This window comes from Eptatretus burgeri, chromosome 1 (genome assembly GCF_056783735.1).
Source record: "Eptatretus burgeri isolate ZD-2024b chromosome 1, Ebu_testis_v1, whole genome shotgun sequence".
In the NCBI taxonomy this organism is placed as follows: Eukaryota; Metazoa; Chordata; class Myxini; order Myxiniformes; family Myxinidae; genus Eptatretus; species Eptatretus burgeri.
Genome location: NC_140961.1, coordinates 8,834,786 through 8,852,530, shown reverse-complemented (window position 1 = coordinate 8,852,530; position 17,745 = coordinate 8,834,786). Strand labels below are relative to the sequence as shown.

The 17,745-nt window shown below is 45.0% G+C and overlaps 1 protein-coding gene across 1 annotated transcript in view; it reads left to right on the top strand.

Moving 5' to 3' along the window:
• Positions 1-17,745, top strand: part of LOC147033828 (actin-binding LIM protein 1-like) — a 296,975-nt gene that overhangs the window by 234,591 nt on the left and 44,639 nt on the right. The window contains exon 8 of the mRNA XM_085871479.1: positions 8,727-8,814. Coding sequence (XP_085727605.1) covers positions 8,727-8,814 — 88 coding nt within the window. The remainder of the gene's footprint in view (positions 1-8,726; positions 8,815-17,745) is intronic.

Here is a 17,745-nt window from a genome sequence, read left to right as displayed (position 1 = left end):
TGTACATCCGGTGAGACATGGTTGAGCTGTGGAATCGCCTCGTGCTGAACACTGCGACATTAAGCGCCCCGCAGCAAACTCCTAGGCCGCGTTCTGGCCACCGGCCGAGGGTCGCGTCGGTCCTACATTCCCGTTCGGGCACCCCCGGCGACCGTCGGTTGGCGCTGGTCAATGCGCTTGTTCTGTCCGAATGCCTCATGGCCTGAGCGATCTGGGCTGTGCATTTGCGCCTCTGCATTCAGGCGGAGGCGCGAGGAAGATGATGGTGGCCGAGGTGGCGAGTGAAGGCCAATGGTAAGACGCCATTGTAAATCAGCGCGCAGACCCGAATAAAGGTGTCCCATACAGTGTGATGGTAATTATCCCGGGGCTGTTATCGTGCATGTGGTTATTTATTACAGTGGCGATCCTCGCAGGTGGCTGCCTGAGCGCTATGCCGGCCCCGATCTGTGTCATGGATTGAAGGAAAGGAAAGGATTGGATATAAATCAGGGTTGAACAGAAGATAGATGCAAGTATGCAATACAGATTCGCATGTAAGGGCGTGCAGAAAATGCAGACAGGCAGACAGACATCTGATGAATCTTATTTATTTTATCATATTGGCTTTTCTTAAGCTCTACCATCCTCTAATTGTGTGTGTGTGTGTGTGTGTGTGTGTGTGTGTGTGTGTGTGTGTGTGTGTGTGTGTGTGTGTGTGTGTGTGTGTGTGTGTGTGTGTGTGTGTGTGTGTGTGTGTTACGAATTTGGGAATTCGATTGCACACAACATTCAGGTTCCTTTCGTCAGCTATGTCGATAAGTGCTCGTTCCCTAGATAGCTCAACTTCCATTGTTTAAATGTTCAGAAATCGATTAGATGTGCTGTGAATCAATTTAATGGTTAGGGAACGAACAATGGAGACATCCCTCCCCTCTTCTGTGAAGAGGAAGAACCCTGCCTTCCCGTGACTCATTATGTCAACAACTCCCTCCCACCCGTGGCTGAGCGGGGGATGGAGTACGAGGGCATGAGTCATGAGTCACTCCGGGAGCGGGGGAAGGGCAGGAGAAGGATAAGAGGAGAACTTTTATTTTGTTTGTGGGCAGAGTTGGAGAAGGGAGTTGAGAGTAGCCGTTCAGCCAACCTTCGGGTCCTGTTTGGCTTGGGTTAGGGTTGAGGCCTTCGGAAGTTTTTTTTTTTGCTTCAGCTGGATCAGTGAGCTTCGGCTGAGGCCTGGTTCAGCAGGAGGCTTTTTGGAGGCTTTTTGCTTTGATGGTTCAGTGAGCTTCGGCTCTGCTTGGCTCGGGAGAGCTTTTTGCTTCGAGTTGCTTTGCTTAGAAGAGAGTTGAGCTGGTCGCTCGGCTCGAGCTGCGAGTGGTGGCTTCTGCTTCTTCTTCTTCTTTTTCTTCTTCTTGGTTTGTGGAGCTCTTTGTTCTCCATTTTGGTTCCCGGCTTGGTGCGACTCGTCGACCTTTTCTTGGAGGTGGTTCCTTGGGGGAAGCGACTCATTGACGGGAAGGATCGGCACCTCGTTTCACCAGCACGTGTTGAGAAGCGTGGGAGGATTCGCGGGAGCTCGGGAAGAATCGCAGCTCACGGCGATTCGGATCCAGCTCGCTCTTGCTGGAGCCCGGGTCCGAACAACTTGAAGACCACACGAAGTGGAGAGGTTCGAGATGGGCTCTGGGCTTCAGCTCACCTGTCCTCCCAACTGGAGCTCATTATTAAAGGCCTCTGCCACCATTTTTTGGGTGTGTGTGCGCGTACGTGGGCCCATCCTATAAGTAGGAACTGCTGTCAAGTGCAAGTGACTGTACATAATAAGTAGACGGTTGTAGTTATTTTGTTGTGCTATTGTTGCCTGTATAATTGCATACGTGTTTTGCCTTGTTTAATTGCATACGTGCTTAATTATAATAAATGTCCTTGTGTGAATGTAAACCTGTTCATTGCGTCCATTCTCTCATTGAACTGCCCCATCTTGCACTCGGAATATAGTTGGTTTTTAAATAGCCAGTAAAGTGATCGGATCCAACGGGACTGCGCGATAATACCCCGCTCGGTTATCCCAAAAGGAAGCGAGCTGCATAAGCGGCTAGTTTCCAAGCGGTCCCGTTGAGGTGCATTCTCTCGGTAACCGACCCGCGCGAATAATTTGCTAAATCGATGATTTGGCGATCGGACCCTGCAGCGCGGATAGAGTGCGGACAAGGTTGTGGTGTGGTTAAAAACACACCCGTGTCTGGTTTCCGGCGTTGATCCGGATAGCCGTGATTGGATTGTCCGTTCGGTGGGCGAAGCGACCGCTATTGGTTAGACGCGGTCGTCTGCATGCCGACGGGCTGGAAATCGACAACAATATATGTATATATATATATATATATATATATATATATATATATATATAAAATCCTGGCTTCTCTCGAACTATTCCATCCTCTAAATCTGCATATTTATCATCCTGGCTTTCACCGAACTCTTTCATCCTCAACTCTCAATATTTATCATCCTGGCTTTCACCGAACTCTTTCATCCTCAAACTCTCAATATTTATCATCCTGGCTTTTCCCAAACTTTCATCCTCAAACTCTCAATATTTATCATCCTGGCTTTTCCCAAACTATTTCATCCATAAACTCTCAATATGTATAATCGTGGGTTCTCGTGAACTCTTCCATGCTTTAAATCTCCATATTTATCATCCCGGCTTTCCCAGAATTCTTTCATCCAGGAACTCTGCATATTTATCAATCTGGCTTTTCCTGAACTCTTTCATCCCTTTAACCCTCAATATTTATCATCCTATCTTTCCAAGAAGTCTCATCCTCGAACTCTCCATATTTATCATCCTGGCTTTTCTCAAACTCTTTCATCCCTTTTACCCTCAATATTTATCATCCTGGCTTTCCCAGAAGTCTTTCATCATCTAACTCAATATTTATCATCCTGGCTGTCCCAGAAGTTTTTCATCCTCAAACTCTCCATATTTATCATCCTGGCTTTACTCGACCTCTTTCATCCTCAAACTCTCAATATTTATCATCCCGGCTTTCCCAGAACCTTTTTTTCCTCTCTCAAAATTTATTGTGCTGGCTTTCCCAGAACTTTTTCATTCTCGAACTCTCAAAATTTATTTTGCTGGCTTTCCCAGAACTCTTTCATTCTCGAACTCTCCATATTTATCATCCTGAAACATTCCCAGCTCTTTCATCCTCTAACTCTCCATATTTATCACCATGGCTTTTCCCCAAGTCTTTCATCCTCTCACTCTCTATATTTATCACGCTGTCTTTCCCTAAGCTCTTCCACCTTCTAACTCTCCATATTTATCACCCTGGCTTCTCATTATGTTATTGCCCAATTATTGAATCAAACACCCACCTGCCATGATCTCAAAGTACATTTCACCATGATGGTTAACTTGAAGCACACGTGTCCACAGGGTGGGTTGCGGTCAGAGAGAGAAGAGGGAGGGGGGAGAGGGGAGAGGGATAGAGAGAAGGGGGGGGAGAGGGAGAGGGAGAGGGAGAACAATTTGACTACAAATCCTTTTAATTAGATCGTGTGGGTGTAGATTTAATAGGATACCAAACTATCTTGGCATCATTGCTCATGTACACAATGGGAGCATACAATGGCTAGGATAAATTTAAAAAAAGTAAAAAATGTCAACGACTGTGTATTTAAGTGAACCAAGTGCTTCATTTGTTTTTCTTTTCAAGAGTTTATTCAAAACCAGAGCCTGTGATCAAAGCTAGCCAAATGTAGGTTTTGGATAACTAAACCTCCATTGTTAGGTATAATTCCAAACGAAGGGAGATTGGAAGTGATAACGAAATTTTTAGATCCTCGTGGAGGATCTTTAAGTCTTACTCACGTTGTTTGTCTTCATCTTCTTCTTGTGGAATTTTTTGTTTCACAGCCTACAGTTTTCATCAAAACTTCCTGAAACTTGGCATATATTTGTAAAAATACCCTGCGCAGACAGTAACCATCTCCGATTTTGAAAATTCCTCTGAGAAAAAAAGTTATGACTTCAAAATTTCTCCGCTCATGGAAATCGCCTAAAAAAAAAAAAATCTCAAACAAGGCAATCTTTTTGAATTCTGTTTGCGGAAAGCGAACAGGGTGTTGGCAGAGATGAATTACCGCACATATGATGCATCACTATGACGTCATATCAATTTTTATGACATCGTTCCTATTTTTTGACTTTTTGTTTCACAACCCAGAGTTTTCATCGGATCTTCGTGAAACTTGCCATGTATATGCAGAATGCCCAAGCGCAGGCAGTTACCATCTCCGATTTTGGAAATTCTTCCTTGAAAAAAAGTTGACGTCATAAAATTCCCGATACCATTATCTCCGAAACTCGGCAAGCTGTTTGAATTTTGTTTGCGGGAATCAAGCCGGGCATTAGCACAGATTAATTTATCGCAAACCTGATACATCACAATGACGTCATATTCGTTTTTATGACGTCATCATTAAGAGGACGAGAATCTTAGCTAATTTGAGCTTGTTATGTCAATTTCTGATATCTATTCTGTATTGTTTTTCAAGCAAAAGTGACGGATTTATTGTATATATGTGATGGATTTAATGCTATTCAATTTAATTTGCTGATTGATTTAATCAAAAGACAACGTGTTGTACTTCACCAACATTCTGCTTTATTCACTTGATAACTTACCTGAGGTCATCTTCCATCTGCTTGCAAGTCAGCTGACATCACCTTCATCAACCATCCTTGCTACTTATAAAGGTGTGAGCAAAAATCACTTCTGCTTGACTGTGAAGCTCAGTGTTGAATGTTTTGGTTTGAACCTCCACTTAAAATGAGTGAAATGAAACATTTTGAAAATTTTAAATTATTCTCAATCAGATTTCTACATCATCACAATGAATATTATCAAGTTGTTTAAACTTTCTTAATAAAAGAACATGATTAAAAATACTGGATACCACAGGGTGGCACCATACAATACACATTTACATAGAGAGAATTGGGGTCCACCCCCCCTACAAACCCCCCTAACCAGATTTACTACCCTGACAGAAACCATACTTGGGGTACCCTTGGGCAACATGCAAAAATCCGTTGGATTTGGCTCAGTAGTTTTTTTTTGTTTGTTTTTGAAGCACATATAAACAAATACACAAAGATATCGTGCATAGCACGATAATTATGGAGTCCCTTAAACAAATTTGAAGTAACAGACAGACAGAAAGAATCACTTGGCCAATCAATATACTTGCGAATCTTTGATTTCGCAAGTAATAAACATTAATTGAACTTTATATCTTAGATGGTCTTTAATTCTGATTTACCTCCTCCACCATTGGTGGAGGAGGTTGTTTTCACCCCTGAATGTCGATCTGTCTGTTTATCTGTGAGCAGGATACCTCAAAACATTATGGAAGGATTCGGGTGAAACTTGGTTGACAAGTTGGGTGTGTAATAAGGACGAAATGTTTTGATTTTGATAAAGATCCAGATCCGGATACCAGAATTTTTAAAGTGATTTTTCGCCACTGAGAGATGAGGCCAAAAACTATTCATAGCACAATATCTCAAAAAGGTATGTACCGATATGGACAAAACTTGGTGGACTGGTTGGGTTTGTGACCTGGACGAAGTGATTTAACTTTGGTGGAGAATGGAGATCCGAATCCGGATCTGGATCCAATAATTTATGAAGTAATTCTTCACTATTGAGAGATGGGTCCCAAAAACGATCTGTCACGTTATATTTCAAAACGTTGTGGACGAGTTATGACAAAACTAGGTGGATGAGTTGGTTCGGTGATGAGAAGAAACCGATTCGATTTTGGTTCAAGTCCAGATCCATATCTGGCTTGTCAGTGGAATACAAAACGTAAACTGTTCAGTCTGACGGAGGCCTGCACTCTACCGAGTGCTGTTCTTGCTTGTTCAGTGTTTGGCAAATCGATGGATAAATTAAAGATCAAGATTAATCTTTGAATATATTTTTTGTGTTGCTTGCAATGAAGGAAGTTTTTTTTTTTTTAATATTTTTTTAAATTAAAGCTGAATTTACCGAAATTAATGTAAAAATGGATTATATATTTAAAGTTGGCTTAAACTCAACTGATGATCACTCCTTGTGTGAAGGCATTCTTTTGTAATTGATCATTAGAACAAAGTTTGTTAATCATAATGAAGATGTTATTCTCTATGGGACAACCAAAGTGTGCCCATGACCATCCCAGGCAGGAATGATGGGGAAAATAAAAGTGTGTCCATCAAAATCCCAGGCAGGAATGATGGGACAGTGTGTCCATCACCATCCCAGGCAGAAAAGCAATTTGATGACTGCTTGTACACGATCCCTGATGAAGATAACTGGACGAAATGTCCGGCCTGATGCCTTTTTCACAATCGGTTCGGGTGGTGTGGGTGGCACTGTCGTTTTAATACCCATAGTGGAGTTCATTTTTGAGAGCAATTAAGAATCAACAACAAACTGGATTGGCATCACATGCAGACAGAATGTCCCCCACCTCCATCCCCAACCCATTGAGAAATGAATCTCTTAATCCCACTGCACCATTGTGCCTCATCTATTGTGAACAATAGAGGTGCTAATTAACGTCGGACATGACTTGGCTGGGTGTACCCGGCCATTGTCTTCATGAACTCAGCTCAGAAATGTAATCTCCTGAGAACATTTCACGTCTGTGGAGAGACAGGAGCCACATTAACCAGAAACTTTTCATTGATGTTTGTATCCAAACTTTTAAAATGGCCACTTCAATTTGCACGTTTCCAGTTGCTCGTTTCCTGTTCAGGTTGGTCGATCCTTCCTCACAGCACGTGCTTAGGATCGCTTTCTTATTGAAACAGACACCTGCTCTAATTGATATGTTTGTCATGGAATACCTTGTGGCAGGACCTGTGTGTTTTAGACTGTTCAATGGTAGGTTCCAAACTTAATAACTACAGCCAGAATTATGATCGTTTTCTTCAAATTTTATAGTTTACTAGATGACCCGTGAACTCGTTGGGTTCCCGTTGTGAAAATCATTTCAAATGAATGAATAAATAAATAAAGAAGAAAAAAAGATAGCTCCAGCAAACTATACCGCTGAGGTTGTTTGCATTGATCAAATACTCCCGAAGAGTGCTTGACTGAATTGGGAATTGATTTTCTTTTTGATAAATTTTTTTTTGTTCCCCGAGTTGAATGAAACTTGATACTGCACATCGCATGCGAATGGTGAGTAAGGCGGCCCTAAAATTTTGCGCTATCGTGTACCGTTTCGTTTTGGCTGTATTTTGGGAACATACATACATACATACATACATTCATACATTCATACATGCATACATACATACATACATATATACAAGATGAGAGTTTTAGTAATATATAGATTGGTAAATCTAAAACTGAATCTCAAAGTAATTGCCTCATCTGAAGTTATTACATTTCATAAATGTCATGAAGTTCACAATGTCATCCCCTAGTGTATCAGGTAGGCCATTTGTGATGAGCCAGGTACTTGGCTGTAAACATACTATGTGTAGACTGTTGATGTGTTTTATTTAATCAACATGTTCTTCCATTGGTGTATTAGTGATGGGCAAAGTAATTTCTATTGTGCTGTGCAACTGCACCACGTACCCGACGTTACTTTCTGTGCACAAACCATAGAAGTACCATACGACTATGTACATATGATGTGATATTCAACGTTATTAACACTGCAGAGATCCCACTGTAATACGGACTTCAGAAGAAGGTACACAGGCAATACTGTAATCAGGTGAAACCTTGATATGTCTCTTTCAGTTATCAGCATTTGCTTTATAATTATTGAATTCTACAACAGTCCAAAAGGTTCCACAAATTTGGTATCTTCAGCCAATAAAGCACAAATTTGATCTCCTTTGTATTTCTGATAATGCACATGCAAGTGTTCTCGGTCGTCCCATCTCATGGCTGTAGCACTGCCGTATTCTCAACAAAACATGTGACCAGAAAGTCTGGAGCTCTCATTCCTCCCACATCACAGCTGTGGCGAAGCTTGGTGTTGGCTTAACAGTTAAGTTGGATGGCTTACGATCCTAGGATATTGAATTCAAGCCCCTGTTGGATCTTTGAATCAACACAAGTTAGGGTTGACTCAGCCTGTCATCCTTCCGAGGTCAGCAAAACGAGTACCAGCTTTCTGGTAACGGGGCAATGCATCAGCGGCACAGCCGTGCCTCCATAAAATGATGCAGCCAAGCCGCCACAGGCTGCACATGAATAACTAATTAATTATAGCTGTAGCACCATAGTATACACTACAAGCCAAGTAACCAGTAAGTCGTAGAGTTCTCAGTCCTCCCACATCACGTGTCTTTCACCACAGAGTCCACTACAAACCTTGCAATGAGGAAGTCTTAGTGTTCTCTGTTCTCCCACCTTGCTGCTGTCGCACTGCCAAGAGTGGCTGCAGTCTGTACATTCTTCAACACCACTTGTTTCTGTTTCTTTTTCAAATGGTCTGTACTAATATGTTGAGAAAATGGCATTAATGTTTTGGAGCCATGATGAGAGAAGCTCAATTGGGCACTGTCTGATTGGTTGTATGGCACCGAGTCACACACATGTCACATGATCTTGCACTGTGAATTACTTTATTGTGAATATGCTTGTGCTGTGCCAGTAATACTTTCTCATTGGACTTCCATCACCTAAAAGTGCGAATTAACGGCATCTGGTGTTTTCCAGGCTGGTGACAAACGCTACCATCCGAATTGTGCCCGATGCTTCCGTTGTCACCGCATGTTTTCAGAGGGAGAAGAGATGTTCTTGCAAGGTTGGAAGGATTCTATTTTATCATCCATGATTTGGAATATTTGCGAAAAGAATGGTCCGAGAATGCTGTGCAACCATTTGATGCAACAAGTGACACTTCATATAATAGCATTCAGTATCACATCTTTCTCGAATCGATGCAAATCACTGACTTATCCTCACCTATAGGGTTATCATGCTGATTTATCCTTCAATTATAACTCGTTTCACAACACACACTATGAACGACGCATTATCCTGAGCATTCCATCCTAATCCAACTGTGCAGTTTGAATCAGCTCTGTTTGTCTGTTTGTTGTCTCTGTCCTGGCTGTCTGACCATCTATCCAGCTGTTACGCTACCTCCTCCTAAACTATTGTGCAGAAATTCACCAAACTTGGTATTTATGATCACCATATGGCAAGAAGGCGCAAGAGCAGTATCATTTTTGTCCTCACCCCCTGGGACGAGGTTCAAAGGTCAAATACCAAAAAATGCAATTGAGGGCACATTTTTAGACATTTTAAATGAAACTTTGCATATGCAATTAAAATTGGGGGATGCATGAAATATGTAATTTTTTTTGGATTTGACCCCTGGTTCATGCCCAGGGAGTAGGGACTTTGGGTTACAGAGGTCAAAATGAGGGTAAGAAAAATTAACTCGAAATTTGATCATTCCTGGTGAAATTTTTAGCCCTCTTACAACTTTACTTTAGGTGGGAAGTGTGGGCATTAGTGTTGGCGTGCCATCGACTTCGCTGGAGTTTATATTAAATTTAAACTTGATTGTTTAAATTTTATATAGTAATCCATCTAATGAGAGCAGATACTGTCCATATATTCTAGTTTTCACTTATTAGTTCATAAGTTTATCCATAGAAGTGAAGCATTATCCTTTTTTGTATTTTTCAGTCTGTTAACCATGGATTTGCTGTTGAGGTTCGGTTTGGGACTCTGTATGGGGTTCAGGTTGGATTTCCAGTTGTTGTTGGGATTCAGGTTATTATGTACCTGTGTTGACAGTTATAGGATCAAGTAAGTATTGTTTTAAGGTTGTGATTCTGCTTGAATCTCTGAAACACTATTAATGATAATGGAGTGAAGTAAAAACAAGAAACCAGGCGATTCTTGTCACATAACTCATGTATAAAATCCAGGCTAAAGTTGGAGATTTCAAAACGTAGATGGCAAATCTAATTGGAATTTTCACAAGGACCCTTTGGCACAGCAGGACAACTCGATTAGTAGCATGCTCACCACTGAGGTGTCTCGTCTAGATTCCATTCCATAAATGGTGTGATGTAATAAAAACCGTTGTTCGTAGATTTTTATTCCATGGAATAGATATTCCGTTGAATCTCACTGAAACTTTATCTTTATTCCATGGAAATGAAGGGGAAGAATGCACTGAAACTCTTCGTGCAAATACTGTTACATGCTTGTCCCAATTTTCTGCAATTTCTGTATCCACTTACAATACAAAAAGTCCCCATGTATGGCTTTTTGGGACATTGAAATACAATTATGTCATTTTGCACTTGCGTTTAGCACAATGCGCACAACACTCTAAACTAACCAGGCCTCAATATTCTAATGGCAATGCTTCTGTCTCGTCTGGTGTCTTCTGTTTGCTGCGCACCTAAAATGGTCTCCATGTAAATAATTTTAACAAAGCTCAGTTTCACATAATTATCACCATAGTGATCCTACATTTTATTACGCCATGCACGCGATGCGAAAAGTGCGGTTAAGCAATTGGTTCACTTTGTCTGTCTGTGTTGACAAATGTCAGTTTATGATTGAGGACCAACTTGACTTAAATTTAATGTTATATTTTGAACACGAATCTGAACATGGATTTGAAAACGAACCTACAGTTCAGTAATATTTTGGCTCTGAATATGTCCCGATCGTGCATGTGCAGGCAGGAGTGATTTTTTTTTTTTTTCGTCTGTCTGCCTGTCTGGAAATCAAACAATCGAGTTGAACAGCACTCAGTGGAGTGTATACCTCTACCTGGCTGAACAGTTTAGGTTTTGTATCCCACTGATAGGTCAGATCTGGATCGGGACCTGAACCAAAATTGAATCTGCTTGTTCTTGTTGAGAACCAAATTCGAATCATCCACTGAGTTTTGTCATAACTCATCCACAACATTTTGAAATATGCTATATTGTTGTGGGTCAGTGGCGAGGACGAACGCTAGACGGAGCTGTTGGGCCGTCTCCCACCGAACACCGGAATGGAAGGTAGTCACCCCAGATAACTCCGGAGTCGATGGTTCGCTTAAAGGACCGTGGTCGCCAATATTTCGACGGCGTGAGGTAGGGTCCACTTGTCTAATTCCAATTTACCTAAGTACCCACGCCGTCTAACTACCGGGGAAGCCACAGCCTCGGCCGACTTTGTCCGAACCGAGTCGCTGTTACCGACTCGGATCCGGCGTAACCGAGCAGGAGTTACCCAAGCCGCGCCGGTCCAAATGACAATTTACGGCACAGACGGCCTTACTATTTCTCATGCCCGCACCGTGCTGGGCCAATGGCAGAAACGTCAGGCAATGAACTTGAACATTTAAGAGATATTTATTTACAATAGGGAGGGAGACACAGAGCAGAGTTATCACGAATATGCAGGCAATGTACAGTGAGCAAAAGCACTTAACAATTTCGACTTAACAGACTGGCGCCACACACACGGACACACACACCCAAAAAGAATGGACCCCGCCGGGTCTATATTCGGCCCTTCAGCTCGGGAGGGAAGGAGAGCTGAGGGTCAGTCTGGCTGAGTATCTGACCGCCTCGTGCGGTTTCTTTGAGAGGAGCAAACCAGGAAGCACAGGACCACGTAACCACCGAAAAGAACCCCCAAACCAGACACTCCACCAATGAAGCGAGGACCCCAGGAAAAGACTGCAGACCAAGACCGCAGATGACGACGACTGCAGACGCACACCAAGAGCAATGGCGACCCCTTTCTCCTCTGACAATTCCAACCCAACTCCAGCAAACACTCAAGGGAGCCCAGAGATTCTTATCCCTCCCCCGGATGGGGTGGGGTGACCGGTCCCCTGAGGTAATCTTTGCCCTGATTGGACAGGGTTTCGTGGGGTGATGTGCTGGCCATCCGTGATTGGACAGAGAGGAATCCCCTCCTTTACTGGGCGGAGTCGGTGTTCTGAGGTGAAGAAACCTCCACCCACGTCCGTGGTGGAACGCACGTGGGCAATGGCGTTGATGGTGTGAAGAAGTGAAGGATTGATTTGTTGCCGTTGGGTATTGTAAAAATCTAACTAGAAAGAAACTCGCAGCGCACGGACACTTATCAACCCATTAAACATAGGGGAGGGTTCTAACTATAAACACATACTTATCCAAATAACTAAGCTTAGGGACTGCTGTCTGTTTATGTGCAAATGCCTGCCAGATTCGTAACGCTACCCCTCCCGCCCCCTTCTATAGACTCGTCCCGAGTCGTAAATTTTCGTGTGCCTTGCAGGTGTAGGTTTTCCCCTCGTATGTTTTACCTCCGGATCCCTGAGTGCGACATTTGTATTCATGCCCCAAAAATAAATAACCTAGTGCGCTGCGTAACTAAAGGCCCTGCACACCTTAACGATTTAGCCAACGTATGCCTGACGTGTGCAAAATTGGGCTAAAACGCCGGCACACGTCGAATACGTTATGGGTAAGTTTGTATACGTTAAGAGCACGCTGGCATACGTCGTAGTTTGCTGAGCTGTTAGACAAATTTTCCATGCTTGAAATTTCCCGACGTATGCCAGCGTATGACTCGCACGTTCCGCATAACGCTGGCCATAAGTTGTAGGCACGTTACGCGATCATTGACACACGCGTAACTTGTAAGTTACTCATAAGTCGAAACGCGTCGAGGTAATATTTCGTGTACCCGAAACTTATTTCTAACCTATGAGTCGCGTGTTGTAGGCACGTTACGCGATTGTTGACACACGTTACTTGTAAGGAACTCATAAGTCGAAACGCGTCAATGTAATGGTTCGCGTCAGTGTTCCAGACTCCCTGTTTTTTTTTTTTATTTTTTATTTTTTTTTTCTTCGGTATGATGGTCATGTTGACACTGATTTCTAGTGTGGTTATAATATAATTAAAAGACTGCCGCTCAACGATTTAAATCATAACCGTCATACCGAAGAATAGAAAAACCCCAAAAACCAGGGAGTCTGGAACACTGACGATAACCATTACCTTGACGTGTTTCGACTTATGAGTAACATACAAGTAACGTATGTCGACGTGTGTCAACGATCACGTAGCGTGCCCACAACTTATGCCAGCGTATGCGGAATGTATGTCATACTTCGAGTATGTCGATAAATTTTCAACATGCTGAAAATTTCTCGATGTATGCCAGCGTGCTCTTAACGTATACAAAACGTACCCATAACGTATTCGACGTGTGCCAGCTTGGTTCGGCAAATTTTTCATCCGCTGGCTAAAACGTCAAGGTGTGACAGCGGCTTCACACTTCGATGTCTTGTGCGGTTATGATTTGAATCGTCGAGCCGCAGCCCATTAATAGCTTACACCACGTGATCGGCGGCGATACGCTGCCGCGTGCTATGCACAAGTTGGACTATCGTTGGGCACAGGATGTGAACGCCGACAACACGCCCATCATTCGTTGGTATAAGTTATCTATGTGTGATTAAAACGTTCTGTGAACGTTACTAATACGTTATGCATACGTCCAATACGTTATTATACACCCAAAAATTAAAAAAAACATCAATAGTTCAGCGTACGCCAGCATTTTACATACATTTTGATATGTTGCCATACACTAGCTAAAACGTCAAGGTGTGACAGCGGCTTAAACTAACAGACTCACTCAGCCAACTTAAATAAATTGCCGGCGCTAATACAAACAACATGTGGGTTACAATTTATTTACAATTTTACCTATTTACACTAACCATGGCCCAGGACCGGTGATCTGTGGGAAAAGAGGCACAGCAAAGTCAACAGTTTTGTGCGGGTGAGTGCACAGCAGCTTGAAGGTCAGAAGTCTTCAGGGCCTGCTCAAAAGGTCCCCCTTTTTGTTTCACTGAACCTTCTTGTTCCATTCCTGGCTGCTGGAGGCAACTCACCCTAACACGGCAGGCCATGCACCGTCCCACAGGCCATTTGAACTGGCCTTTATGCAAGAAGAACAAGGAGGAGGTAGCCGGGCTGCTCAATGCAGTCCCTGGCTCATTTGAATGCAGAATGGACTGGATGCAAAAACACAAATTATGGATGATGTAGCTGCCTGCAGGGCAGTCCTTGCAAAACACCTGACGATGGATGGTCCTGGCGCACATGGATGGTTGGTGATATGGGGAGGTCATGCAACAAGGGCAAGCAGGCATGGGGTCAAGGCAAAGGCAGGCAAGTGAAGGCATGGCAAATGCGCACCAGCAAACAGGCCGGCATATGAAGCTGGCCAGCCTCTGGTCTGGTCCGTGAGGTTTTGGAGGGAGTGCGGTGGTGCCGGCCGCTCCGAAAACGGGCTCGGACCTACCCTACTGTCTCTCCCCAACCTGTCGCCTTTGCCTGTCTTTGTCCATACCCACTCCCTTAGTTTGCAATAACAAAATTTAGACTTCCCCCTTTTTTTAAAAATTATTATTATTTTTTTTCCTTTTTTAAATTCTCAGTGTACCTAACCCTCCGACTGTATTTGTCTGGCTCACCTATCCTACCTGCCTACTCCCAACCCCTAAGATCCTTCTTGAGGGGAATAAGAAAGAGACAGGTGGATCTGTCTCGAGGCCCAAATGGAGCCTCAGGATAACCTCCACAGATATCAGCAATCTTCCTAAAGTGAGTCCAGCGGCGTACGGGCAGCGAAGGGATGGATAGTGCGAAGGGGGTTCACGTTTTCTATCTATCCTAGCATTTATTGAACGTTAAACCATCCCCGGGGCATTTCAAAACACCTGTCTCTTTAAACTATCGGTTCTAGAAACCATGATTCCCATCGCTTGTGTTGGTGTTCCTTATAAATTTGGGCCTGGCCCTCAAATTTTCTCTCGTGCCCTTGCACAATTTCGTGGCTGGGCAGCGTGGCTCACTTGGCAGGGATTCCCTTCTGTCAAACTCAAACTACGGCACCCCCGGGCAGCTGAGGCTGTCTCCGAGCCTCCCAACTCCGTATGAATGTGGAGTGCCCTTCCTGGCTACTCCCCCGTATATGCCCACGTGGCATTTCTGGCGCTCCGGGTCCCATTCCAAGGGTCGCCCATGCCCATTTCACTATCCCGGTCGCTTGGACCCATGGCCGACTCTGGCCGACTTCTACGTGCCCGGAGTGCCCTCCACTCAGGACTCGCCTTTCCACAGCCACGCTCTCAGCCGGTCAATGGACTCCTGCACCCTTCAAAAAGGTTTCGAGCCTTCACTCAACACCAACAACAAAACGACCTCCTTTTGTAAATTTAACTAACCCACTAACGAACATTACACTGACCTCGGGTTCCCTTGGGTGGGATTCACTCCTCTCCCCAATCATTCATTCACACCATGCATTCCACATTCACTCCATTCACACACTTGGGCCCGCTGTCCCACATTCACTCATCGTGTTCCTTTCTTGATTTTTTTTTCTCTTGCAACGCACTCCAACAACTACGTCCCCCTTACTAGCTCATGCCCCTCCTCATCCCTTACTCTAATGCACGTTCCTTTTAACTCTACTGCAAAGCTACGTCCCCAATACACACCCCATGTTTGTCCATGTCCCCAAAATCCATTTTTAAATCTTCCCTAAAATTCCCTCTAACTCGTTCCACGGGCCCCATGAGGACTGTTCCTGCCCCATGAGGCCGGTGTATCTATCGCTAAACCCTTCCCACCAACTTAATGCTCCTTTGCCTGGGCGAGGATGCTTGCCACATCCTGGCCGGGATTGGGTAATCGTGAAAGGCTCGGCCATCTTTGCGTCGCCTGGGCGGCGGTTTCCGACTCGCACGTCCCTCCATATGGGTGATAAATAACAGCGTATCGTCGCCCCGCTAATGGCAAGAACCGCTTGCTCTCAAGCCGTCTGCCATGCGGACCGATGTGTGCTGCTCACCTGTAGTTCGCGCCGGGAGATCCCGGTGATGTCACTCGCACACGGAACCTGCGCGGCTTTCCGCGCAGGCCCGTCTGAGCGTGTCGTCCCGGGGACTCGTTACGCGAACAGAACACGCGGCGTGCAGCACGTGATGCCCCGCACACGCGCTCGCATGGGGACCCATGATTTCCGAATTCACACAACCTTCCTTTTAATCGTGCACGTGCCGGTTTCATACCACACACGAGACGTTTCAGCGCCGGCTTCCGATCACGCAAACGTGCGCGCTTGGGCCATTCGCAAAACACGGAACGGACCTCGCACGCGACGTCCCGCGAAGCCGGCGCAGTTTCCAAAATAACTTTGTGCGGCCTACCAGCTCGCCATTCCTGTCTCCCATCTGGATCGGTCCGTGTGCCATTTCCCCACATGCACGAGTGCATGTCATGACACACACCACTCGCACACTCCCACACACTCTCTGGGACAATCACGCTGGGGGTTTGGGTTTGTTCAAGGGATCCCGAGGTCTCTGCCTCACCCAAACTCGGCATGTACCCTTCCGTACCGTGCACCCGCTCGACCTCGCACGGCCCGACCGGACTCACCTGGTCACAGTCCACTTCAAGGGAGCATACCGTCTCCCCCTGTTCCTGAGGGAGGCCATCCTGACCCTCACATTGGGTCCCGAAACATTCCACCCGCTCAACCTCAATTTCCCCCTCTAATTCCATGTGTGTGTGTGTGTCCCTCTTAAATTTCAGTTTCATGCAATTTATCCCCCTCTTGATTTCTGCGTTTGTCATTATTTCTAAATCCTGCGTCTGTTATTATCTCTGTCATTCCCTGTTCAAATTTACCGGTCTCTTCCCCAATTATCGTGAAGTCGCTCGTTCCCTCGACCTCACCCATCTCCATCGCGGTCCGGACAACCTCCACACTCTCCCTTGACTCGGTCATTCCTCCATGTTCCGTCCGAATCCCATTTGCAAAATTCCAACCCATGTTTTGCATATCACCGATTATTGCTTGCGTATTCACATCCATGCAGTTTTGGAAATTTTGCACACACTTCTTCCATGTTTGCATATTCGCCTTCTTTTTGTTTTGCATTTGCTGCTCAAATTGTTTCATAATCTCCATTACCTGCTGCGCTGTCACCTGCCCTGGCCGCTCCCACCGACTACATTTTGTGGTGTAGTTGTAATAAAAAAAAAACAGATGAACGGCATTGCCACTTTTCCCAACCCTGGGGTAAGGGTGTTTCTTCCTCACAGGTGTTGTCCTGAGCCACGGATTCCTTTAAACTTAGGTCTGAACCCACCTGCTCCAGCCCGTCTTGGCCCGCCATGGCTCGTCCTGAGAATAATTTGGAGGGAACGGGGAGGTTTGCTCCACGCACCCCTGGTCCGAATCCCAATTTGGAGGCGGAGGGGTTCGAACCCGCTCCTTACACCAATTTGTTGTGTGCCGGGGGTCGGTGGCCAGGGCGACCGCGAGACTGAGCTGTTGGGCCATCTCCCACCGAACACGGAATGGAAGGTCGTCACCCCGGATAACTCTGGAGTCGACGGGTCGCTTTAAGGATCGTGGTCGCCAATATTTTGATGGCGCAAGGTAGGGTTCACTTGTCGCATTCCAATTTACCGAAGTACCCACGCCGTCTAACTACCGGGGAAGCCACACACTCAGCCGACTTTGTCCGAACCGAGTCGCTGTTACCGACTCGGATCTGGCGTAACCGAGCGGGAGTTACCCAAGCTGTGCTGGTCCAAATGACAATTTACGGCACAGACGGCCTTACGATTTCTCAAAGCCCGCACCATGCTGGGCCAATGGCAGAAACGACAGGCAACGAACTGGAACATTT